General features: G+C 38.5%; 2 protein-coding genes across 2 annotated transcripts in view; one reads left to right on the forward strand and one right to left on the reverse strand.

The window, feature by feature from the left end:
• LOC116862131 (DLA class II histocompatibility antigen, DR-1 beta chain) overlaps positions 1 to 26174 on the reverse strand; it is a 167687-nt gene that overhangs the window by 116481 nt on the left and 25032 nt on the right. The window lies entirely within an intron of this gene.
• On the forward strand, positions 10280 to 16305 carry LOC116862134 (SLA class II histocompatibility antigen, DQ haplotype D alpha chain-like). Its single transcript, XM_032849271.1, has 4 exons — positions 10280 to 10447; positions 14908 to 15156; positions 15608 to 15889; positions 16132 to 16305. Exons 1-4 carry the CDS (start codon positions 10366 to 10368, stop codon positions 16284 to 16286), a joined length of 768 nt encoding a protein of 255 aa, XP_032705162.1. The 5' UTR covers positions 10280 to 10365; the 3' UTR covers positions 16287 to 16305.

The raw sequence follows: 26174 nt of genomic DNA on the forward strand, positions 1-26174 counted from the left end.
TTGCTAGAGGGCAAAATGACCTTGGCAATGGCAATGCCTCTGGTAACTGGTATCTTGTAAGTCCTTTTTAGCATATGAAAGTTCTATTGAAAACACCCTTTTCCTTAGCTCCATGTTACATAACCTGCCACCCCTCATAACCCCGGGTCAGCAGCACTTCCTGCCCACGGGTCCTATCCCTGTGCTTTAATAAACTACCATTTTGCACCAAAGATGTCTCAAGAACTCTTTCTTGGTCATTGGCTCTGGACCTCATCCCACCGAACCTCACCTATATTCTAGAACTTCATCAGGCAGAAGACAGGGATGCTGCCAAACATCCTGCAAAGCCCATGGAAGTCCCTAGAAAAGAGAATTATCCAAGTAACTGTTACAAAAGGTACAAACGTACAATTATAAAATAAATAAATCATGGGATATAACGTATAGCAAGATGACTATAGTTAATCACTTACTGATTAACTGTCAATAGTGAACTTATTACTATCAATAGTTAACTATATATTATTGTTATGGAGAACAAAGGCAAAATAAGCATAGCTAAAATTCAATCTTCTTATAACTTGTAGCCCATTGACAAATACTGGAGGTAGGCAGAATTAAAACAATTAGTGTTTTAATTCCTCCAGGAACCCCCAGTCTTAATGTTAATGTCTTCCTAGAGGAAAAAATAACACTAGTTTGACAATAGGCCTCTAGGTTCCAGTAAGTCTTCTTCAGCATATGAAAATCCTTTTGAAAATTTCCTTTGTCTTTAACTCCCAAAGTATATAACTCCACAGTATATAATCATTCACGCCTCACACTTAGCATGCAGCTCTTTCTGCCCAGGGATCCTAACTGCTATTACAATAAAAAACGATTTTTTGCACCAAAAATGTCTCAAGAATTCTTTCTTAGCTATTGGTTCCCAAATCTTACCTACTTTAAACCACATCATTATAACAAATATATTGATATTATCAATATTATCAATAGTTAACTATTAATAGTTAGCAAATAAATGTATATTTGAAAATTGCTAAGAGAATGAATCTTAAGAATTCTCATCCCAAGAAAAAAAAAAGTATAACTATATATGGTGATGAATGTTAATTAGACTTACTGTGGTGACCATTCCACAATATATACAATTATCAAATCATTATATCATACACCTGAAAGTAATATAATGTTATAGGTCAATTATAGCTCAGTAAAACAAAACAAAACAAAACAAAATCCTAGTCAAAATACTGTGATTGAGAAAACTTAAAAAAAAAAAAAAAAAAGAGGAGGCCACCTGACTGGCTCAGTGGGTTAAAGCCTCTGCTTTTGGCTCAGGTCACGATCCCAGGGTCCTGGAATCGAGCCCCGCATCGGGCTCTCTGCTCAGTGAGGAGCCTGCTTCCCTTCTCTCTCTCTGCCTGTTATGCCCCAATAATGGGTCTGTGATTAAAGGAGCAAGACTGATACAAAGCGAAGGTCAAGCAAAGCTTTATTTCGCACCAAGCATCAAGAATCTAACCGAAAGTTTAGGGCCACACCTCTTACAAGAGAGAGTGACCCTTCTCTGTTTCACAGTCTAGCTTTTAAGGGCAAAGGCCATGAGGTCGGGCCTGGCCACGCACAGGTGGCCAATGAGATTGTAACACACACAGGAAATTTCACAGTGATGCTAGGTGACGAACTGAGTTACAATTTACCCTAGTAGACATTTGAACCAGCCTATTACACCTTGATTGGGATTGGCGCCCAAGGGGTGGGGCCCATACTCCTTGGTAACCAGGGAGACAGTATGCATCCCCCCACTGATCGGATATCTCCACCTGGCCTGACCCACCTTTGTATCTAGGCTTTGTTACCTGAAGCTGGTTTTTGGGACTTGTCTCCAAGTAAATCCCCTGGGGGGAGGGGAGCAGGGATAGTTTCTAAATAGGTCCTTACACTGCCTACTTGTGATCTCTGTCTGTCAAATAAATAAAATCTTAAAAAAAAAAAAAGGTGGAAGAAAAGATGACTTTTCTATTTAATCTTCATTTATGCCATTTTGGGTGTTTTTCATAATCTTTGTATAAATCCAGGTTTCTGTGTAATATCATATTTCTACCACATGAAGAAATGGCATGTGTACTTTTATAAAGGACTGTAAAAATTCTGTGGACTTCAATATTCCTGCTTCTCAAAGGTAAGAATGAATGCATGACTCTCAAAAGCACAGGCTGAAAAAAGAGGCCTAAGGAGTTGTGTGTTCTTCCCCTCCCCTTATCCTCTCCTTAGAGCATAGTCTAAGCCCTCTCAAGCTCTACTGTCTCTCGGGTGCAAGACAAAGTTTTTCTTTTAATGAGATAGTGTTTTGTGCCTGCCTCAGGGTATCCCTAAACAATGTTGTTGCAGGACCAACCCCTGTGATTTTTAATAAGATGGCAAGACTCCCTCAGCAAAATCCAAAAGGAAACTTTGAAAGAGACAATGTTTATTACTTACAAATCCTGGAAAATACACAGCAGCCTGGGGCCATACAGTGAGGTCATGGTTGAGGGTGGGGAGGAGCAAGTCTGGGGTCCTGAATCACTGAGGCTGAGTGGGGGGCAGGGTTTTGCAGATTTACTCTTTGATGATGAATTTAAAGCATGAAGGAAAACTAAGGCAAAGGAAGAGGGAAAAAGGAAGGGAGGGGGACTTAGTTATCCAAGTGAGCTCCTTCTCTAAAAGAAACAAAAAAATCTAAGTGGGACACTGGGCCCTTTACCTAGTCCTTCGGTTGGTAACGTGTTTATTCAAGATAGCCTTTGAAGTGGATGCTTCTTTGAAGTGGATCCCTCAGCAATCAGGCTTAAGTAGGGCAATCTCATTGCAAAAAAAGGAAAAGCAATTGCCAGGGTGTGTACTAGAGAGTTTTAGAGAAATACTTCAGTAGGAATATTTTGTAATCAATTCTATTATTGTAAACACAATTTTATGAAGCACTTTTTGAAGTGTTTTTTTTTCAAAACTCCCAAATTTTATGCATATGTGGATTAGTTTTCCCTAATATTATCAGTTATTAGAACATTAGAATTCAACTTCTGTTATCACTTGTATCTTTAAATTCTGGCTAAATCCCAATTTGAAACTTTCTAGGCAAAATGCTTTAAATATTTGTGTTGACATCTGGTTTCAAAAATGTAATTTAAAATAAATAATTAAATTTAAAATTTTATTTAAGAGTTTTTTATTTGTCTTATTGACTAATGATAAGTAAATTTTTCTATATAATGAATTTTCATGATAGGTACATTAGGATTGGAGAGTTCCTGGAGAGAGAACCAATCACCACTGGACATGAAGAACATCATCTGTCTCCAGGCAGTCAGTTCTATAACCCGATGAATTAAGAGCTTCAGATCAATTTAAACAAGCATTTGTTGACTACATGCTATAATCCTAGCGCACAGTCCTCATCAAAGAACCTATTCAGTTGAGCTGAAGAGTTCCCTTGAACTCTAGTGAAAGAAGATCTGGACTTGGAGGCAATTTTTCAAGTTTTTCAGCAGTTTAAAAGAGAAATCAACTAGTTCATACATATAGGAGTTTTGGTGGCAAGACTAGGTGGGAGTGATACTAAAACAAAATAATCGTCTTTGCAAAGCCCATCTGTTTCATTAATGTGCCTAGAAGGGGTCTCTCTCTCAATCTGATGGGGGCTCCAAATGTGGAGGGATGATCAGGTGGAAGCCAGTGGCACTGGAGGTGAAATAATTCACCTGAGGCAGAACAAAGGAGAAAGAAGTTTACTAAATACACAAGAGAGGGTAAGACCACAGAGGAGAGACTGTCTGTAAGGCGGCAGTGAGTGGAGGCTGTGTTTAAAGGGGGAAGACAAAGAGGTATGGCAACCTATGGAGCTCTCCCTTTTTTGGTTTCTTCCTGGATGTGAGTAGCCCATTGGTCAGTGAGGGCCTGTGGATATTTTGAGGTGGGTCACCTGATGGACCTGTCTGTATTCCATCCCTCAAACCTGTTTGCCTAAAAGCAGCCTCTACAATTACCTTTGTCATATGAGAGGCCACATGACTGGAGATCAGTACACAGACCTCTGCATCAGAATGTGCTTGGTGACCATAAGATCACTTATAATTCTACCACTTTCTGTGCTCTCACCTGGAAACCCTAAAATGTTTTTGAGAGAACAAATCAAAACATCTTGTGCATGTTGGAATTCAACTGTTCTTAATTCACATCTCCTTTGAGAAAGTTATGGGGAGAAAGTAAAACTTAGTAGGCGAGTGGGTGGAATTCAGGCCATATAAGGAAGCACTCCAACTCTCACATGCAAAACTCATTGCTCTACTATACCCAGAAGCCAGATAACATTGTGGTAAATTACAAAATAGTCATAAGTTCTTTGCAGCTCATACTATTAAAAATTGCAATGTTAACTCACCTCTTAAATTGAGTTAGTACTGCGACTTGCTTTTACTAATAGAATGTAGTGGAACTGCTGGTGTGAGTCTAAATTTAGGCTGCGGAAGCCTGTAGGTTCTCTCTTGCTCTAGGGAGACTCCTAGCACCTTGTGAGTAAGTCTGAGCCCACCTGCTGGATGATGAGCCCAAATGGAGAGGCCGGGCACAGACCTGGGAGCGCCTGAAAACAGAGGAGCTGGCTCAGAACAGAGTGCCCACATGGGTGTGGCAATGATTAGGGAACAAAAGGCAAGCAGAGGCAGAGTAGAAGCTGACACCCACAACCCCCTCCCCCACCAGATGGGATATATGTGACATTTCTCATGCACTCCTGGCTGCCCTAAAGCTAAGGAAAGGAAAAACAACTTAGAGAGACCACAATCCTGCAAGACCTAAGTCTCCCTCAGTTTACTTACAAATGCCTTAGCAATAGCTTCCAGAAGAGAATGTAAATACAATTAAATGTCCTTATACCCTGTACCAACTGACAGATACCTAAGTAAGGTAGAGCGTAATGTTCCTCCAGGAAGTTCCCAACTATTTCATGTTAATGCCTTCCAAAATGGAAAAACAACCTTAACTGGACAATGGCAAGGGCTTTGGTATCCTGTGAGTCTTCTTTAACATATAAAGATCCATTTGAAACCTCCCTTTTTCATTGCATCCCCCAACCCCATAGTATATAATCAGCCACCGCTCAAACCGTGGGCAGCAGCTATTTCTGCCCAGGGGTCCTGTCCCCCTGCTTTAATAAATCACCATTTTGCACCAAAGACTTCTCAAGAATTCTTTCTTGGTCCTCAGTTCCAGACTCCACCCTACCGAAACTCACCTGTGTCCCAAAACCCCATCAGCTCCATTTACTATCTTACAGAATCATGAGAAAATACTAAAACATTACTCAAATTATTATATTTTATAGTAGTTTGTGTATAGAAAAAGCTGATGAGACAACATCCTTCACAAAAAAATTGAACTTCCTGGTGATCTCTTGGTGCTCCTGTGGCTCACAGGCTATCCAAACCCAACCTGCCATAGGGAGAAGGTTGGATGAATGAGGGAAAAGCTATGGGCCATCCCTGGCCTAGCGCCATTAATACTAGTCAGTATAGAGTTGCTATCGTTTGTGAGTATTGCCATGTGCCAGGCACTGGACCGTATTTAAACCTTACAATTTGTATGTAAGGGCCTACTTGATCGGAGCAACCTCATCCCCGTAGAACAGCCATTCCATTGTTTAGGCAGTGAACTCATGTTGACCCTGCCCTCTTCCCCCAGAGGAACGCACTTAGAAACAGAACCGGTGAAATACAGCTGGCTGGTAAAATACAGCCGGCTAGTAAAATCCAGCCAGCTAGCCCCTGATAACAGAGCGCAGGTACTAGGACCTGTCAGGCCAGGTGGAGACATCCAATCAGTAAAAGTGCATTTATTACCTCCCTACCCACCAAGGAATGTGAACCCCGCCTTTCAGGCGCCAAACTAAGACACCAATTCTAACGAAGGTGATAGGCTGATTTAAATGACTATCATAGGGTAAAGTGTAATCCGATTGGCCACCCATGTGTAACCTAGCTGATTGTATGACGTTCTCTGTGTGCTACATTCTCATTGTCCAGGCTCAACTATATGGCCTTTACTCTATAAAAACTGCCTATGAGGCTAGGGGTCCGTAGCTTTCACTTTGTAGGAAGCTGCCCCCACCAGTTGGTTTGGTTCTCGGTGCTGGCACGAAATAAAGCCTTGCTTAACTTTAGCTTTGGATCAGTCTCGTTCTTTTGTCCATGGACCCTTCATGTACTTATTTATAATTTCATCTCATCACATACTAACATCTAATGGTTTTCATCCCCTTTAATAGAAAAATTAACTTAGGATCATATATTTTGAGTGACTTGCCCAAGGTGATGCAGGGTTGAACACTTACTTATATGATTACAAAGTCTGTCCTCTTCTTACTTCTGCTGCTCTGGACTCAGTTATTGCTGTGAAGCACCTTTAACGTCTGCAAGATGGGAGAGGCTTTGGCCTTTTTAGTAAAACTTCACCAACACATTATAACTAGGGTTAGGACAGAGCAAAGGAGTTGAAAGTCAGAACCAAAGATTTTGAAAATACACAAGTCCCTGGAAAATGTTATAAATGTTAATTAGAACTAACCTACATTCTGTTGAAATAATTTATAGAGGGCTTCTAATGGTGTCAGTTATAATGACATGTTCCATTTATATTAATAACTTTAAGTTAAATCAATGGAGGAAATTTGTGATTTTTGAGAAAATTATTAGACAAAGTAATCTCCAAATTTTATTTCTACCATTAATTTATAAAAAAGAGTCTTTCATTTAACCTTTCAGTTAGTAACAAATTAATTTTTGTCAAAAATGATACACCATTCTCTTGGATCCAATTCACTACTAATTTTACCTTATGTTAAAAATTATGATCTAAAGACACAAATGACTAGAACACGTTCCTTGGGTGACAGCAAGAGGAGGTGAGACAGAGTCAGGTTATAGACAGAGCTCATCTTCTCTTAGTTAATGACATAGACTTCTTGGACATCAACATTCCCCAGGACTCGAGATCTGAGATTAGACCTTCAACTTCCCATCCAAGATGCAATTCTGATCCACAGGGCTGACACACTTACTTCCCAATTTGTGTTGAATTTTCTTTAAAGATGATATTAATAGGTAAAGTTCTGAGTATCAAGAAAGTTTTTGTCCATTTGTCAAAATTTTGAGTAATTTTCATAAGGAAATATCAAAAGTTCAAAATAGCCAAAGTAAAACCAATGAATCACTGAAGTGGTAATTAGTAAAAATTTATTTTTACTAATGCCACATGCCAAAGAGACAGTTTGCAAACCAGAAGATTTTAAACTAGAAGGTGGAAGGAGGATCAGGGGTCTTTTGTTACAAAGTAGCTTATGTTATGAGAAAGCAGTGACTGCTTATTCTTCACAGGCATTGGCTACAATATTACAGTTTTCAGTGGTTACCTCATATCAAGCATGGGAAACAGTTCAATGTTCTTTGTCATTTCCAAATACATAAGCAAGAAATGATCCAATTCATTTAGCCTTGCAAAATAAGCTAAATTAAGATTTGTTTGTATGAATAAACTGGTCTTGTCTGTTCAGGGTATTTTTGAGACAAGCTCCATTTATCTCTGATTTTAACAGTAGAAAACAGTTAAGTCTGGATCCAGGATAAGTGTAGAAACATGTTATTTCCTGCACAGAAAGAAGAATGCCACATGATAAACGAAGCATGCCTCAGTGGAACTTCAGAATCCCTCTTCATCCATAATGACACACACTTGAAGACTAAATCCCATAAGGTCAAATATCTATCCTAATTATCTTAGGACTCTGTATTCTGAATCCACACAGGAAACTCCCAACCTCTACAAAGACTCATGGCTTCTACCCTTGTCACATTTCAGCTCTGCACTCACCAGCTGTGTGACTCTGAGCAAATTCCTCCACCTCTCTGAAACTCAATATCCTCTTTGAAAAGCGGGAAAACTAGTGTACTACAGGTATAGTGGGAGCCCCAGGAATTTTTCATTTCAGGTGCAGCATATGTATATCCCTCACAGCACCCTGATGAGCTGCCGTTGATGCCTCCCACCAAAGATCATCAGGAGCAAACCTGTGGATGAACAAGTTGGTTTAATTGTTCATTGTGGTGAGGGAGAAAACTCACCATGGAGAATCATGGGCATCTCAGTAAGAGGGTGTTGGAACCAAAGAGCAGAACCAGCAGGAAGTATTCATTAAGAGAATTCTTGCAAGGAAGTAGTTAATACAATTGTGGGGTGCACAAGGCAGATTTGATCCACAAGGCTGACCATTGTCAGGAAAGGCAGACTTAACTCCAGGAATAGGCAAGTGCTACCGTCCACAGTGCAATCTCTTATCTCAGGGAAGCCTCATCTCTGCTTTTTTTTTTTTTTTTTGGTCCTCAATTGGCTCCACATCTATCATAGAGTATGGGGCTTATATTACCAACCCTGAGATTAAGACCTGAGCTTCAATCAAGAGCCAGATGCATAACCCACTGAGCCATCCAGGAGCCCACAGATCTGCTCTGAAGACATTACAGCTGGTTGGTTCTGACTCATCCAGATTATCTAGGAAGACCTCTCTTTCCTGATCAACTGATTATGGACTGTAATCACATCTCCAAAATATTTTCAGAGCCACACCCCATTAATATTTGATTGATTAACTGAGGACTAGAGCCTAACCAACACATAAAATTGACAGTTTAACTACTATAGGGTTGGGGCTTGTGTTAGGTGAGTTTGAGGAGGATTTAAGAGAGAGGGACTTTGCTCTTAGTTGGATTGTTTGGAAGTAGATGGTGGGATGGAATAATTCTACAGTTGGGCATCTTAATAAATCTTACCTAGAAGGAAGGAAGAACAGGCTGAGGCTAAAGCTCTAACTGGTAATGAAGCAGAAGACAATCGTATCATCTAGGAAAGAGAGACGCTTGGTCATTTTTGTGGCTTTGACAATCTTTGTGTTTTGTCTGTGTTCAGGCATGATTACTGAGTGGCCTTGTGCTCTGTCTTGATCTACCATGGTCACTGAGTGGCTGTCTGACACTGTTGTCCTATGACATTGTTTATGTTCACCAGGAAAACACTAGAGCCTTGCTGTGAGTTGCAGACCAGCTCCTGGCAACACCAAGTCCTGCTTAATAGTACTAGGTGGCTGCCAGATGCCAGGGCTTTTCCTGTCTCACTCTTCCTGCTGTCTCTGTCATCATGAGGTACGACAATGTGCCGAGAAACAGAAGGCCATCTAACAGGGAAAGAGTGACTGATTCTGAGCGGAATTGCCCATTAACTGGTGGCTTCCAAAACACACATAAAATCGATTCTTCTGAAAAAAAAAATAATAATAATAAGTCTCCCTCTAATGACTGCCTTTGACATTAGCTCAATTCTTAGTCCCTTACAAATATCTGGAATATGTGGCAGGATTAAGAATATGAAAATATTGAGGAGGTTCTGAGAAGGAAACCAATTTCTAAATCATAGCAATTCTCAATCTGCCCTCGACATTTCACTTACATTGTTAATTGTAAAAAAATTTAAAAACTAAAAACCATACAATGAGGCAGCCCAAGCTGTCTTTTATGTAATCAGTGTCCCCAAATTGCCCTTAAATGTATATAGACAGCAGTAAAACACAGAGCACAGAGAATATTCCAGGCAGGGAAAAATTGAGGTGAAAGATGATGCAATTACTATAGGCAGCATTCATGACTTTATGATTTCTTCTATTGTCCCAGGTGTAAATACGAGGCTTTTGAGAACGAGAGAAGAACTTAAATTAATTAGATTTACATAAGTAGAAAAGCAAAGGTATTCCTTGACCATCAGCAGCAGAAATACCCTAGGGAGGTAAATCAAAATTTGGAAAATTGTACATGCACAATGGAAGCAAAAAAGAAAGACAATCCATTTTCAGAGGTCAGGAAAAGGGAAGGAGTTACAGATTGCTGGGGAGGGAATCAATTATGGGAGAATTTTTGGAGATTATAACCCAGAAAAGCCTGAAGAATACCATATTAGTGATGATATCTATCTATACATGAAGCTACTCAGAATTCCACCCCTCTCACCACCAGCAAGTACACACACCCATAAGAAGATTCTGATTTAAGACCCTCCCTCCTTTCCTAGAGAATATGCCCAGGAGGCTACATCAGAACAAGGGGATTTCCCAAACCCTTCCTGGCTTCTTAGTACAAGTTCTTCAACTGGCAACAGAAGTGTCATCAGAGGGGATTTTTCTGATTGGCCAGAACCTAACCTGGCAGGGTTTGGTTTGTTGTCTTTAGATTCCCTTCTCAGTTGGGTTCTTACTGCTGCTCTGCAACTCAGACGGGCCACTGAGGAGACCACATTGAGAAAAGGATGACCCTAAGCAGAGTTCTGATTCTAGGGACCCTTGCCCTGACCACCATGATGAGCCCTGGTGGCAGTGAAGACATTGTGGGTGAGTGCACAGCTGAGGGATGTGGGGACTAGACTTGGGAAAAAGAGTTGGAAGGGGGAAAAATAGAGATTGGCATAGAAATAGCAGAGACTCCTCAAAGGTGTTCTCAATATTAAAGAGATCTAAAAATTGTGGTCACTCCTCCTTCAGGGAACTAGAGACCCAACCCACTCTCTCTGCTACCCGTGCTGTTGCAGAGTTCATCCTTTCTAATATCAGATCCAGTGAATATAGCCTGCAGGGCTCAATGACATTCATTTATGGTTGCCTCAGAGATTAAAGATGTTTCCACTAGTGGTTGTTTTGTTACTAAAAATTCATGACCTATTGCTCTCAAATGTTTCTAAACAATATTTTGAAGCTTTTTATGTTTCTTTAAAAAAAAAGAAAGAAAATATTTTGTTTACTTATTTGACAGAAAAATAGACAGCAAGACAGGGCAAGTAGGAGAGGGAGAAGCAGGCTTCCTGATGAGCAGGGAGTTGGATGTGGGGCTGGATCCCAGGACCTTGAGATCATGACCTGAGCCAAAGGAATGCTTAATGACCGAGCCACTGAGGCACCCCAGCTTTTTATATGTTTCTTCTGTAGTCTCACTTTGGGTAAAGAGTTCCGTGAATTATGTATATACTCTGTAGATATAAAGAAGTGTGTCCTCTTCTTTGTCTCAGATTTACACATTTTCATGCCAGGAACTGGCATGGGGGAGTGACTAAACAAGCCCAGCTGAATACCTTTAGACCAGTCATTCTACCACATGACCTCATATATGTCACTTCACAAATAATCAAATCAAATATGTATTTAGAAATGCTTTTCCAATGATGAAGACATAGAAATGTCAATGATCTTTCTTGTTTCTTAATTGTTACTATTACAGGTGTGGCTTAATAATTTTTTTAAATTTTAATTGCAGGATACTTTACATACAGTGTTATTTTACTTTTGGGTGTACAGTATAGTGACTCAACATTCTATACCTTACTCAGTGCTCACCTAGATAAGTGTACTTTTAATCCCTTTCATCTGTTTGTTTTTTAAAAGATTTCATTTATTTGACAGAGACACAGCGAGAGAGGGAACACAAGCAAGGGGAGTGGGAGAGGGAGAAGCAGGTTTCCCGCTGAGCAGGGAACCCGATGTGGGGCTCGATGTGGGGCTTGATGTGGGGCTCGATCCCAGGACTCTGAGATCATGACCTGAGCCAAAGCAGATGCTTAATGACTGAGCCACCAGGCGCCCCTCCTTTCACCTTTTTTAACTGCCCCCCCCCCCACCTAATCTCTGGTAACCATCAGTTTTTTCCCTAAGGTTAAGACTCTGGTTTTTTTTTTATTTACCTTTTTACTTTTTCATTAGTTTTGTTTCTTAAATTCCACATATGAGTGAAATTATATGGTATTTATCTTTCTCTGATTATTTCACTTAGCATTACACTCACTAGCTCCTACCATATTGTAGCAAATGGCAAGATTTCAGTCTTTGTATAGCTGAACAATATTCCATTGTATATATATATACCAAATCTTCTTTATCCATTTATCTATCCATTGATCCAAATATCTATCAATGGACACATGGGCTCCTTCCATAATTATGGAACTATGGAATTCTGTACTCTTCCAAACTAGAGAATATCTTTATTTTTATTTTAAAATTGAGAACTTTATGATGAACTTAAGTTATTTTATAAAAAATTAAATATAATATAAATAATAAATATAATATAAAAATTAAAATACATTATTCTCAAATTGTCAATTCAAATTACATGTCTTGCTTTCTATCTAATGGAGATCCTTAAAAGGAAAACAGGGCAAACACACATTAATTATTTAATCCCTCCAGCCCCTCTACCTTTATTGCTTATCTCTTCCCACCCTCTCTTCAGCCATTCCTTTATAATCTTTTCCTTCCAGGGTCTATCCCTGGTCTTTTTTATTGTTGTTTTATTGACATGAAGAATGGTTTTGTAAAAACCAAAGTAAAAAAATTAAATAGTTAAGAGGGGATGTGAAATGGAGCATACTCTAATTTTCACCAACTTTGTTAACCATGACTGCTCCCATTCTAATTTTCACTTGGTGGTGGAAGTTTCACTTGTTTCTCCAGAGAATGTCCAATTCCTTTTTTCAGCATCACACCAGAGCACCCTAGTCAGACTCATCTTATCCATTAGGTACAGTAAGCACAGTACCAAGGGCTTGTGATGCTCATAGGGCACCATGAAAATGTTTTAATTTCTTTTAAAATTAAAAGAAAAAAATGAACTTTTAGAGTAGAAGAAAATATTTTAATTTTTAATATAGCCTGGATTATATTTTGTTTTATACCAATATAGTCACAAATATAATTCTTAATATTTTTATGAAAAAAATGGGCCCATGAAAGGAATAGCACTTAGGCTCACAAGTCATAATACAGCCTTGGTCACTGCTGCTTCTGACCTTCATATGGTCCACCTTTGTGTCTCCCAGCTTTCACTCCCCCAATTTCTATGATCCTTAAGAAGAGCAAATGACATTCAATATACACTTTTCAGCACACAGGGAGATAAATTTGGGGGATTCAAAGATGAAAAGACATGCTATCTGCCCCTTGGTGCAGGAGCAAACTGAAAATATAAAAGTGAATTGCTTCTAGTTGGTCCTATAGTGTGAAATTCATCAACAGCTGGCAACCCAGGACAAGTACCAGATGAAAACAACAGTTGCATATATTCATGTTTGGAAAAGAGTCAAGGATAAAAGGTAGAGTTTATAAAGGTTTTGTTGAGGGATTTTCAAATAATCAACCAAGGGGGTCATACTGGGCAGGGAATAGAGTGAGTTGGATGAGGTATAGATAAATTTGGAGAGCAAGACACTGAGATGGAGTTGCTAGAGGATAAAATGTGGTCAAAAACATGTTCAGTGAGAGAACTTAGCTAAAATATTGGTAAGTAAGCGGAAACTTAAGGGAAAAAATGGAGGTATCTTGGAAATCTGTAAAAATAACTTTGTTTCAAGAAGAAAAGCCCCTGCAAAGACCAAGGAACATGAAGGAATAATATACTTTGGTTTGACTGGGCAGCTGAGGTATTTGCAGACGACCATAAGACTGCTGCCGTTCCCTTCCAGGACTCACCACAGCTTCTTGTCTGTTCCTGTACTCATCTGACTCTCTCACCAGCAATAAGCTCCTTGATCCCTGCTCCTCATGATGTCTGACATCTCGATGATGTTCAGTAAATGAGGAAGAACATAAAGAGGAAGTGATTAAAAAAAAAAAAAACATATATTTCTTCACAAAATTGTCCAGGTAGGCTCATTGGGGAGAATCCTACTGCTGCCATTCTACTTGGGTGTCCTCACATGAGTACATTGTCCATTTGAGAAAAAGGGCCATAGTTTACCTGGAGCTCTCAAGAGACAGAAATGTTGAGTCAGAATAAGAGGAGAGGTTTAGTAACATCCTCTAAGCCATGGTGGAGAAGAGCAGTGGGGTGTGACAGAAATCTAAAATCCAATGTATCTTTCATTTTGTATCTCTGATAAAATCAAGTGCTCTCCTCTGAGGATTACTATTGTTAACAAAACAGAGACCTTAGGAGCATTGTTTATTTTTTATATACTTTGTAGTATTGTCACTGTCCTTGTCACACTCTCACATCCTACAATATTTAGGCTTGTAAAACAATAAAGTCCTGTGTGTTCTTCTTGGAAAGATGAGAGGAAGAAGGAGGACAAGGAGGAAGGAGAGAAGGAAGGAAGGAAGGCAGGAAGGCCTGTGTAGAAAATGTTCTGATCAGAACCAGTCCTGAGGGGAAGAGGAATCCAAATGTATTTGTTATTAACTGATGAAAGAATTAAGTAAGAGATAGAACTTATGAAGCAGAGGGAGGTAAACTCAATCTCTGAGAAAGGAAGCTAAGAACATGATGATTTGTTCATTCCTTTTTTAATTTCATTATGTTTATTGTAAATGGCACACCTGGGTGTACCGAGGCTAAGCTACGCACACAAGGAACAGCAGTAATAAGGCTGTTAAAATTCTGTCCTCATGGAGCCTACATGACAGTGGAAAATCAGCTGCATTCTAACTGGACACCTACCAACCCTGAGGGAAAGGGAGCAGGAAAATTTGCCTAAAGACTGTGCCAAAGGGGGCGGATGGGTGGCTCAGTCCCTTGAAAGACTGAATCTTGTTCAGGTCATGATCTCACAGGTCGTGAGACCCAGCCTGGCCCTGGGCTCTGTGCTCAGTGTGGAGTCTGCTGGAGACTCTCTCCCTTTGCCCCTTCCCCGACTTGTACTCTCTCTCAAATACACAAATCAATCTTGAAAGAAAAAAAAAAAAAGAAAGACAGTACCAAAGACAAAGCCCACAATATTGTAAAACCAGTTTAGTTTCTTCTGTCACTCAATTTAATAAGGTTCTTTCTCCCTTTGTTTTTTTCTTGCTCCTCACTCGCTCATCAGCTGATCATGTTGGTTCCTATGGCATAGAAGTCTACCAGTCCTATGGTCCCTCTGGCCAATACATTCAAGAATTTGATGGAGATGAGTTGTTCTATGTGGACCTGGAGAAGAAGGAAACTGTCTGGCGGCTGCCCGTGTTTAGCACATTTGCAGGTTTTGACCCACAATTTGCACTGAGCGAAATAGCTACATCAAAACAAAACTTGAACATCCTGACTAAACGCTCCAACTATACCGCTGCTACCAATGGTAAGCGTCTACCACTCTGCCTCTCTTTACTAAATCTATCCCTACATATCAGGTCTCTTTCCCTTCTTCCCTATGATAGATACACTTGACTGCTTTCCAAGGATCTCTCCCCAGATCTTCTCATAGTAATTACTGAACACTCATTATCTGTCATCTCAGAGCTGAAATATTGTCACGTAATACAAGGATCCTAACTCCCATACCGTGTTCCCTGAACCCCTGAAGGAGAAGTCCTAGAAAGCTGCCACTTTAGTAAGCACGCCCACAGGGGGAAGGGCACAAGGATAAAATACAGGCAGTGTGTAGATAGCATTTCCCAAGCAGAAGGTAAGTAAGAACTCTTCTACCATCAGATGGGGAACTGTTGGTGGACGGGCTCTTGCAGGACACAGTGCAGAACCTCAGGGCAGAGCTCTTTGCAATTCATATCAGTGCTGCTTCCTCACCACAGAGGTTCCTGAGGTGACGCTGTTTCCCAAGTCTCCTGTGAGTCTGGGTCAGCCCAACACCCTCGTCTGTCTTGTGGACAACATCTTTCCTCCTGTGATCAATGTCACGTGGTTGAAGAACAGGCACTCAGTCACAGAAGGTGTTTCTGAAACCAGCTTCCTCGCCAAGAAGGATCATTCCTTCCTAAAGATCAGTTATCTCACCTTCCTCCCTTCTGCTGATGATATTTATGACTGCAAAGTGGAGCACTGGGGCCTGGATGAACCACTTCTGAAACATTGGGGTACGTATGAGTTCCACCCCCTGGGCATCTTCTTTCTCTACCAAGTCCAGAATATCCTGCCTTTGAGCCTGTGAATCTCATGTTTTCCATACTTCAAAGGTTTCAAATAATAGGCTTTACCCTCTTTCTTAACTATGGTGCCCTGAGTCCTCAGAGAACCAAATCCATCCCTCCCACTCCAACCCACACACGTACATGAACCAACACTCTGTCTTCTGACATCCACAACCTCATTTTCACAGAACCTGAAATTCCAGCCCCTGTGTCAGAGCTGACAGAAACTGTGGTCTGTGCCCTGGGGTTGACTGTGGGCCTTGTGGGCATCGTGGTGGGGACTGTCTTCATTGTCCAAGGCCTGCGCTCAAGTGGTGCTTCCAGACATCAAGGACCCTTGTGAGCCGCACCCTAGAAAGGAAGGTAAGCATTCAGATTTGTCAGAGCTGAGAGCTGCAGACACAGCACAGGAAGAAGGAAAATGGGAGGAATTTGTGGACACAGATATGGTTGAAAAGTTGTAGGAGTCTGGGGGAGGGCATGATGACAGCACAGGAGCCCCTGTGGATCAACCATCCCATGTCTGTCCTATTGCAGGAACACCAAATGCTCACTGACCCGAGCAGAAGAGTGGACTTGATAGATGACCTAGCACTATTGCCTGGCTGAGTTCGTCATATTCCTTCTCTGTCCAACGTTGCCCCTCTCACCTCTTCTCTAGGATTTAAGGTCCAGCTACATCCTCTGAGAGCTCACATATCCTTTGGAGTTCTGCGCTTTGAATGCCTGATTTTATTTTTCTTTTCTCAATTTTTACCTACAGTGAGCTGTCTGGGATATTCCACCCAGTTTCCTGATTCTTTGTAACCCTGATCCATTATTCCCGTGGAAATAATAAATTTCCCTTTAGACCTCCTAATAAAATTTTCCTTTCTTTCATCTCAGAACTGACTAGTACTGTGGCCCCTTATGCTTATTGCCACTTATTTTCACTTTCCAGATTATGTTTCATGTCCAGTAACACAGGAGCAAGCAAATATAGACTGATAATATTTTGATATTTTAGCTGATGTTAATATTTCTTTCTTATTATTCCCACACTAGGGCATTACCACTCCCCCTAATTCAGACATTAGTGAAAGTAATATAAGCCCTTTGTCTTTGCTATAGATTTGATATAGAAGAAATGCAAAAATGAAGAAATAAGTTCCTACTCATTTTAGTATAATTTTACAAAGCTAAGACGCAGAAGTAAGTTAGGATAAAGGAACTTTGAATTTCAAATATACTGAAAGTCAAATTGTTTTCCAAAACTTTGAAATTTCAATTCGTAAAGAATGAATGGGAATAGGAGAAGCTTCCTCTTCTTTTCTCACCCATGAGAAGATAAGAATTCTTTAGGCAGGAAAAGAAATGGATGTCAGTTAGGAGAGCATTAGAATAAGACCATACGGTGAATATGTGAGAAGATCCAAATTTGGATATGGGGTGTGTGTGTGAGTGTGTGTTATTGTAATACAAGGGTTATATTGAATCACATTATGAGTGGTGTTCCAAGAATACATAAATGCTGACCTACTCAGACCTCTTCCCAATGAAATACTGAGAAAAACAAATTTAATGGAAGTTGTGTTTTATTAAGGGAATTCATTCATAAAGTCTTCATGTAATTTTAAAATGAAATTAATTCTAAAATGAGCAATTATTTCATTTTATCAGCTAAAAGTTAAAGTGGGATCACCACATTATATTACTGTACCTAAAATTAGGTATCAGTACTCATGATATTAAATTACATGATTCTTTATAAATTGAGTTCTTAGAATTATTTCTGATCATGTGCATAAAGTGTGACTTTATTAATATTTAATATCAATATCATACTACTTAGTAAGTAAATAATTAGTCATTTTTTCAGCAAATAATTTGCATGTAAAAATACAGAACAGAGAAAATTCATGTAAAAAAACTGAAGACATATCAATCAAATGTTAGCTTTGGATGCATATTCAAACAAAACAACTATTAAAAACTTCTTATGAGACACTCAAAAATTGAGCACTGGCTGTATTAAGAAATTATCTAATTTTAGATGTGGTAATGGCAATGTTATGTTTCTAAAACGTCATTATATTTTAGATTTTCATAATAAAATATTCATCAGTAACATGATATGTAAGATTATCTTCAAAATAATACAGTGTGCATATAGGATTAAGTGGGTGGGTTTACCAAATTATCCAGAATTAATCATTATTAAAGCTGGACTACTGATACATGCCACTATTCTCTCTAATACTACGTATAGCTAAAATTTTCCATAATACAAAGGTTTTTTTTAAGTATTACAGAAAAGAAAAAAAATAGGCAGAGAAGCATTCTGTTTGAAGATATATTGGCTTTTAAGGTTTTCCTCATTTTTATCCCAGTTAGGAAACCGTGAGTGTCCAAGTCCTGCTCCAGACCATAGGCCTCCCAGAAATGTAACACTAAAGAATATGTATGTCACAATGAATAATAGTAAAGGAAAGCAAAATACTGCTCACTTTACTATTGGCTGAACTAAGCTCCAAACTTTGCTAATATATTCACTAATTTAATCAATAATGCAAAAATAAAGTGGTCATTGAGTACCTGTGTTGTTATATATATCATACTATGCTCTGAGTGTATTCAATTAATGTGAAAGCAGATGCATTCACTGTCTTAGGAGAATTTACATTCCAGTGGGAAGAAATATACATATACAAAATAATTCCATTAGCATATAATTGTAAGTTCTAAGAATTCAAAAAAGAACAGAACAGTGTAACATGAGCCTATTGCACAAGAACCAAGCACAATTTGGTGGAGGTTAGAGGACTCTAGAATAAGTGTATGAAATAGGTATTATATAATATGTAAAGCAAAAATAAATAAATAAATAACCCAATTAAAACAGAAATAATGGGGACACCTGGGTGGTTGAGTTGGTGAAGCATCTGCCTTCTGCTCAGGTCATGATCCCAGGGTCCTGGAATTGAGTCCCACAATGGGCTCCCTGCTCTGTGAGGAGTCTGCTTCCTTCTCTACCCCTTCCCACCCCACTCATGCTCTCTATTTCTCACTCTTTCAGGTAAAATCTTTTAAAAATAATATAATATAGAAATAATGGACTAGAATATACTTCAGGCAGAATGGACCTAAGGGATATTTCTAGAGACCTGAATAGACATTTTTCTTTTTTTCTAAATTGTATTTAAATTCAATTAGTTAACATATAACTGTATTATTAGTTTCAAAGATAAAGGTCGGTCATTCATCAGCCTTATATAATACCCAGTTCTCATTACATCACATGCCCTCCTTAATGTCCATCACCCAGTTACCCTCCACATACCCCCCCTCTCCAGAAACCCTCAGTTTATTTTCTATGATTAAGGATCTCTTATGGTTTGTCTCCCTCTCTGATTTCATCTTGTTTTATTTTTTCCTGTCTTCCTCTAGGATCCTTTGTCTTTTTTCTTAAATCCAACATATGAGTGAGATCATATGATAATTGACATCCTCTAACTGACTTATTTCACTCAGCCTAATACCCTCTAATTCCATCCACAACATTGCAAATAGCAAGATTTCATTTTTTGATGACTGAGTAATATTCCACTGTTATATCACATCGTCTTCATCCATTCATCTGTCGGTGGATCGTCTAGGTTCTTCTATTGTTCTTTCCATAGTTTGGTATTGTGGACATGGCTGCTATAAACATTGGGGTGCAGGTGCCTCTTTGGTTCACTACATCTAATGTCTTTGGGGTAAATCCCTAGTAGTGCAGTTGCTGGGTCATAGAGTAGCTCTATTATCAACTTTTTAAGGAACCTCTGTACTGTTTTCCAGAGTGACTACACCAGCTTGCATTCCCACCAATAATGTAAGAAGCCTGGGTGGCTCAGTCATTAAGCGTCTGCCTTCAGCTCAGGTCATGATCCCAGGGTCCTGGGATTGAGCCCTGCATTAGTCTCTCTGCTTAACAGGAAGCCTACTTCTCCCTCTCCTACTGCCCTTGCTTGTGTTCTCTCTCTCTCTCTCTCTCTCATTGTATCTCTCTGTCAAATAAATAAATAAAATCTTAAAAAAAAAAAAAACAGTTTAAGAAAGTTCCCCTTTCTCCACATCCTCGCTAACATCTATCAATTCCTGACTTGTTGATTTTAGCCATTCTGACTGGTGTGAAGTGGTATCTTGTTGTGGTTTTGATTTTTATTTTTCTGATGCCAAGTGATGTTGAACAGTTTTTCATGTGTCTGTTGGTCATTTGTATGCCTTCTTTGGAAAAATACCTATTCATGTCTACTGCCCATTTTTGATTGGATTATTTGTTCTTTGGGTGTTGAGTTTGATGAGTTCTTTATAGATTTTGGATACTAGCCCTTTATCTGATATATCATTTGCAAATATTTGCAACATTCTGTTGGTTGTCTTTTGGTTTTGTCAACTCTTTCCTTAGCTTTGCAAAAGGTTTGATCATGATGGAGTCCCAATAGCTCATTTTTGCCTGTTTTTCCCTTGCCTTTGGAGATGTGTCTAGCAAGAAGTTGCTGTAGCTGAGGTCATAGAGATTACTGCCTGTGTTCTCCTCTAGGATTCTGATGGATTCCTGTCTCACATTGAGGTCTTTTATCCATTTTGAGTCTATTATTGTGTATGGATCAGGAAATGGTCTAATTTCATTCTCCTACATGTGGCTGTCCAATTTTCCCAACACTATTTGTTAAAGACGTTGTCCTTTTTCCATTAGATATTCTTTCCTGCTTTGTCCAAGATTAGTTGATCATAGAGTTGAGGATCTATTTCTGGGTTCTCCGTTCTGTTCCATTGATCTATGTGTCCATTTTTGTCCCAATACCATACTGTCTTGATGATTATATCTTTGTAATAGAGCTTAAAGCCCAGAATTGTGATGCCACCAGCTTTGCTTTTCTTTTTCAACATTCCTTTGGCTATTAGGGATCTTTTCTGGTTCCATACAAATTTTGGGATAATTTTTCCAGCTCTTTGAAAAAGTTGATACTATTTTGGTAGGAAATGCATTGAATGTGTAGATTGCTCTAGGTATCATAGACATTTTAACAATATATATTTTTTTCTAATCCATGAGCATGGAATGTTTTTCCAGCTCTTTGTGTCTTCCTCAAGTTCTTTCATGAGTGTTCTATAGTTTTCTGTGTACAGATCCTTTCCCTCTTTGGTTAGATTTATTCCTAGTTATCTTATGGTTTGGGGTTCAATTGTAAATGGGATTGACTCTTTAATTTCTTTCTTCTGTCTCATTGTTAGTTTATAGAAATATAACTGTTGTCTGGGAATTGATTTTATATACTGCCAATTTGCTGAATTCCTGTACGAGTTCTAGCAATTTTGGGGTGGAGTCTTTTGGGTTTTCCACATAGAGAATCATGTCATGTGTAAAGAGTGAGAGTTTGACTTCTTTGCCAATTTCAATCCCTTTTATTTCTTTTTGTTGTCTGATTATTGAGGCTAAGAATTTAGTACTATGTTGAACAGTAGTGGTGATAGTGGACAGCCCTGGGATGTTCCTGACCTTAGGGGGAAAGCTGTCAGTTTTTCCCCACTGAATATGATATTTGCTGTGGGCTTTTCATAGATGGCTTTTATGAATTGAAGTATGTTCCCTCTATAAATACACAACAAGTGTTTTTATCAACAAAAGATGCTGTACTTTGTCAAATGGTTTTCTGCATCTATTGAGAGGATCCTATGCTTCTTGTCCTTTCTTTTATTAATGTAGTGTATTACATTGATTAATGTGTGAATGCTGAAACAGCTTTACAGCCCAGGAATAAATCCCACTTGGTCATGGTGAATAATCCTCTTAATGTACTGTGGGATCCTAATGGCTAGTATCTTGGTGAGAATTTTGGCATTGATATTCATCAGGATATTGGTCTGTCATTCACCTTCTTGGTAGGGTCTTTGTCTGGTAATGATGGCTTCATAAAAAGAGTCTGGAAGATTTCCTCCCATTTCTAGTTTTTGAAACAGCTTCAAAAGAATAGGTATTAATTCTTCTTTAAATGTTTTACAGAATTCCCCTGGGAAACCATCTGGCCCTGGACTCTTGCTTCTTGTAAGATTTTTGATAATTGTTTCAATTTCCTTGCTGGTTATGGGTGTTTTCAGGTTTTCTATTTCTTCCCGTTTTTATTTTGGTAGTTTACACCTCTCTAGGGATGCATCCATTTCTTCCAGATTGCCTAATTTATTGGCAAATGGTTGCTTATAATATATTCTTATAATTATTTCTCTTTCTTCAGTGTTGGTTGTAATCTCTTCACTTTCACTCATGATTGTATTTATCAATTTTTTTTTAAAAACTGCTCCTAGTTTCATTGTTCTGTTCTACTTTTCTTTTAATTTCTATTTCATTAATATCCACTCTAATCTTCATTAATTCTCATCCTCTGCAGAGTTTAGGCTTTATTTGCTGTTCTTTCTTCAGCTCTTGAGGGTGTAAGGTTTGGTTGTGTATTTGAGACTTTTCTTGTTTCTTGAGAAAGCCTTGTATTGCTATATACTTCCCTCTTGGGACTGACTTTGCTGCATCCCAAACTTCTGAACAATTGTGTTTCCATTTTCATTTGATACCAAGAATTTTTTAAATTCTTCTTTAATTTTCTGGTTGCACCATTCATTCTTTAAGAGGATGCTGTTTAACTCTAAATCTCACAAAACAAACTGAGGGTTGCTGGGGGAAGGGGGGTATGGAGAGGGTGGTTGGGTTATGGACATTGGGGAAGGTATGTGATATGGTGAGTGCTGCGAAATGTGTAAGCCTGATGATTTACAGACCTGTACCCCTGGGGCAAATAATACATTATATGTTAATAAAAATAATTTTAAAAAGAGGATACTCTTTAGCTTCCATGTATTTGAGATCTTTTCAAATTTCCTCTTGTGACTGAGTTCAAATTTTAAAGCATTGCTGCAAAAATATGCAGAAAATGATCCCGGTCATTTGGTACTGGTTGAGACCTGATTTGTGACCCAGGATGTGATCTATTCTGGAGAATGTTCCATGTGCACTTGAGAAGAATGTGTATTCTGTTGCTTTAGGATGCAATGCTCTGACTATATCTGTGAAGTCCTTCTGGTCCAGTGTGTCATTCAAAGCCCTAGTTTTCTTGGTGATCTTCTACTTAGATGATCTCTCCATTATAGTGAGAGGGGAATTAAAGTCCCCTACTATTATTATATTATTATGGATGTGTTTTTTAAATTTTGTTATTAATTGGTTTATATAATTGGCTGCTCCCATGTTAGGAACATAAATATTTGCAATTGTGAGATCTTTTTGGATAGACCTTTTAATTATGTTATTGCATCCTTCCTCATCTCTTATACTCTTTGGTTTAAAATCTGATTTTTCTGATATAAGTGTTGCAACTCAGCTTCTTTTCATGTCCATTAGCATGATAAATTGTTTTCTACCCCCTCACTTTAAACCTGGAGGTGTCTTTGGGTCTAAAATGAGTTCCTCTCTGTTCCTTTCTAGTCTATGTTTCTTTTGGGCTCTCTCTTCACTTAAAGAACCCCTTTTAATATTTCTTACAGGCCTGGTTTAGTGATCACAAATTCTTTTAATTTCTGCTTGTCCTGGAAGCTTTTTATCTCTCCTTCTACTTTGAATGACATCCCAGCTGGTTAAAGTGTTCTTGGCTGCATATTTTTCCCATTTAGCACCCCGAATATATGATACCAGACCTTTCTGGCCTACCAGATCTCTGTGGATACATCTACTGACAGCCTTATGTTTCTACCCTTATAAGTTGTAGACCTCTTGTCCCAAGCTGCTTTCAGGATTTTCTCTTTATCTCTGAGATTTGCAAGTTTCACCATTATATGTTGGGTTGTTGACCGATTTTTATTTATTTTGAGGGGTGTCCTCTAGGCCTCCTCGACTTGAATGCCTGTTCCCTTCCCCAGATTAGGGAGGTTCTCAGCTATAATTTGCTCTAGTATACCTTCTTCCTCCCTCTTTCTTTCCTCTTCTTCTGGGATCCCAATTATTCTAATATTGTTTCATTTTATGGTATCAATTCTCTCTCAAATTCTCCAGTCATGATCCAGTAGTTGTTTATCTCATTTTCTCAGCTTCTTTATTCTCCATCATTTGGTCTTCTATATCACAAATACACTTTTCTGTCTCATTTATCCTAGCAGTTAGAGTCTCCATTTTTTATTGCATCTCTTTAGTAGCCTTTTTTATTTTGACTTGATTAAATTTTAGTTCTTTTTTTTCTCCAGAAAGGGATTCTCTAGTGTCTTTGATGCTTTTTTTCAAGCCCAGCTAGTATTCTATAATTGTTATTCTGAACTCTGGTTCTGACAACTTACTTATGTCATTACTGATTTGGTCCTTGGCAGTCAGGACTACCTCTTGTTCTCTTTTTTTGAAGTGAGTTTTTCTGTCTTATTATTCTGTCCAGGGAAGAACACCAAACAATAGAACAAAATAGTAAAATGGAAAAACAACCCCAAAGAAATATACATTAAACAGATCAGAAGAAAGCCAAAACCAAAATAAAATAAAATAAAAATAAAAAGAATATAATCAGAGGTGGACAGAACAGAGCAATACACCAGTTCCTGTGTGTATTTTGGTCTGTTTGCTAGAGAACTAAATCTCAAAATTGTGAAGAAAGAAAAACCTATATATATGACAAAAATGAAATTAAATACTATGAAAGAATAACATGTAACTAAAAATGAAAATTAAAAGACATAAAAAAAGGAATATAAACAGATGGGTGAACAGAACAGAGCAATACACTATATACTGAGTGTATTTTGGTTGGCTTGTTAGAAGAAACTATATCTCAAAATTATAAAGAAAGAAAAACATATATAGACAAATTAATTTAAATACATTGAAAGGATAGAATGTAATTCTAAAGATGAAAATTAAAAGACTTTAACAAAACAAAACAAAACAAAAAGAAAAGAGAGAGAGAATATGATCAGATAGGTAAAGAGAACAAAGCCATACAACAGATTCTGGGTGTATTTTGGTCTGTTTGTTAGAAGTAACTGTATCCCAAAATTGTAAAGAAAGAAAAACTTATATGGGTATATATATACATATACATATATGTATATATATACACAATAAAAGGATAGAATGTAACTAAAAATGAAAATGTAAGATTTTTTTTTAAGTTGATAAAATAACAAAGGAAACAGTTAACAAAACCAAAAGTCAACTGACAGAATGAGAGAAGATATTTGCAAACGACATATCAGATAAAGGGCTAGTATCCAAAATCTATAAAGAACTCAAACTCAACACCCAAAGAACAAATAATCCAATCAAGAAATGGGCAGAGGACGTGAACAGACATTTCTGCAAAGAAGATACCCAGATGGCCAACAGACACATGAAAAGGTGCTCCACATCACTTGGCATCAGGGAAACACAAATCAAAACCACAATGAGATATCACCTCACGCCAGTCAAAATGGCTAAAATTAACAAGTCAGGAAATGACAGATGCTGGCAAGGATGCAGAGAAGGGGACCCCTCCTACACTGTTGGTGGGAATGCAAGCTGGTGCAACCACTCTGGAAAACAGCATGGAGGTTCCTCAAAAAGTTGAAAATAGAGCTACCCTACAACCTAGCAATAGCACTACTGGGTATTTACCATAAAGATACAAATGTAGTGATCCGAGGGGGCACGTGCACCCAAATGTTTATAGCAGCAATGTCCACAATAGCCAAACTATGGAAAGAACCTAGATGTCCATCAATAGATGAATGGATAAAGAAGAGGTGGTATATGTATATACAATGGAATACTATGCAGCCATCAAAAGAAATAAATTCTCGCCATTTGCGATGACATGGTTGGAACTAGAAAGTATTATGCTTAGCGAAATAAGTCAATCGGAGAAAGACAACTATCATATGATCTCCCTGATATGAGGAAGTTGAGAGGTAACATGGGGATCTTGGGGGGTAGGAAAAGAATAAATGAAACAAGATAGAAACAGGAGGGAGACAAACCATAAGAGACTCTTAATCTCACAAAACAAACTGAGGGTTGCCGGGTGGGGGGGGGGGGGGGGGGGGGGGGGGGGGGGGCTAGGGAGAGGGTGATGGGGTTATGGACATTGGGGAAGGTATGTGCTATGGTGAGTATAAAGCTGGCAATTCACAGACCTGTACCCCTGGGGTTAATAATACATTATATGTCAATAAAAAAAATAAAAAAATTTTTAAAAAGTTGATA

Source organism: Lontra canadensis, unplaced genomic scaffold, assembly GCF_010015895.1.
Source record: "Lontra canadensis isolate GAN:19392208 unplaced genomic scaffold, GSC_riverotter_1.0 scaffold222, whole genome shotgun sequence".
Classification (NCBI taxonomy): domain Eukaryota; kingdom Metazoa; phylum Chordata; class Mammalia; order Carnivora; family Mustelidae; genus Lontra; species Lontra canadensis.

Bases quoted from the DNA above. Each gene is read 5' to 3' on its own strand.
- LOC116862134 (XM_032849271.1), top strand. From the start codon at position 10,366: ATGACCCTAAGCAGAGTTCTGATTCTAGGGACCCTTGCCCTGACCACC. The intron at 10,448-14,907 runs GTGAGTGCACAG...CTCGCTCATCAG, and splicing joins TGGCAGTGAAGACATTGTGG to CTGATCATGTTGGTTCCTAT. The intron at 15,157-15,607 runs GTAAGCGTCTAC...TCCTCACCACAG, and splicing joins CTATACCGCTGCTACCAATG to AGGTTCCTGAGGTGACGCTG.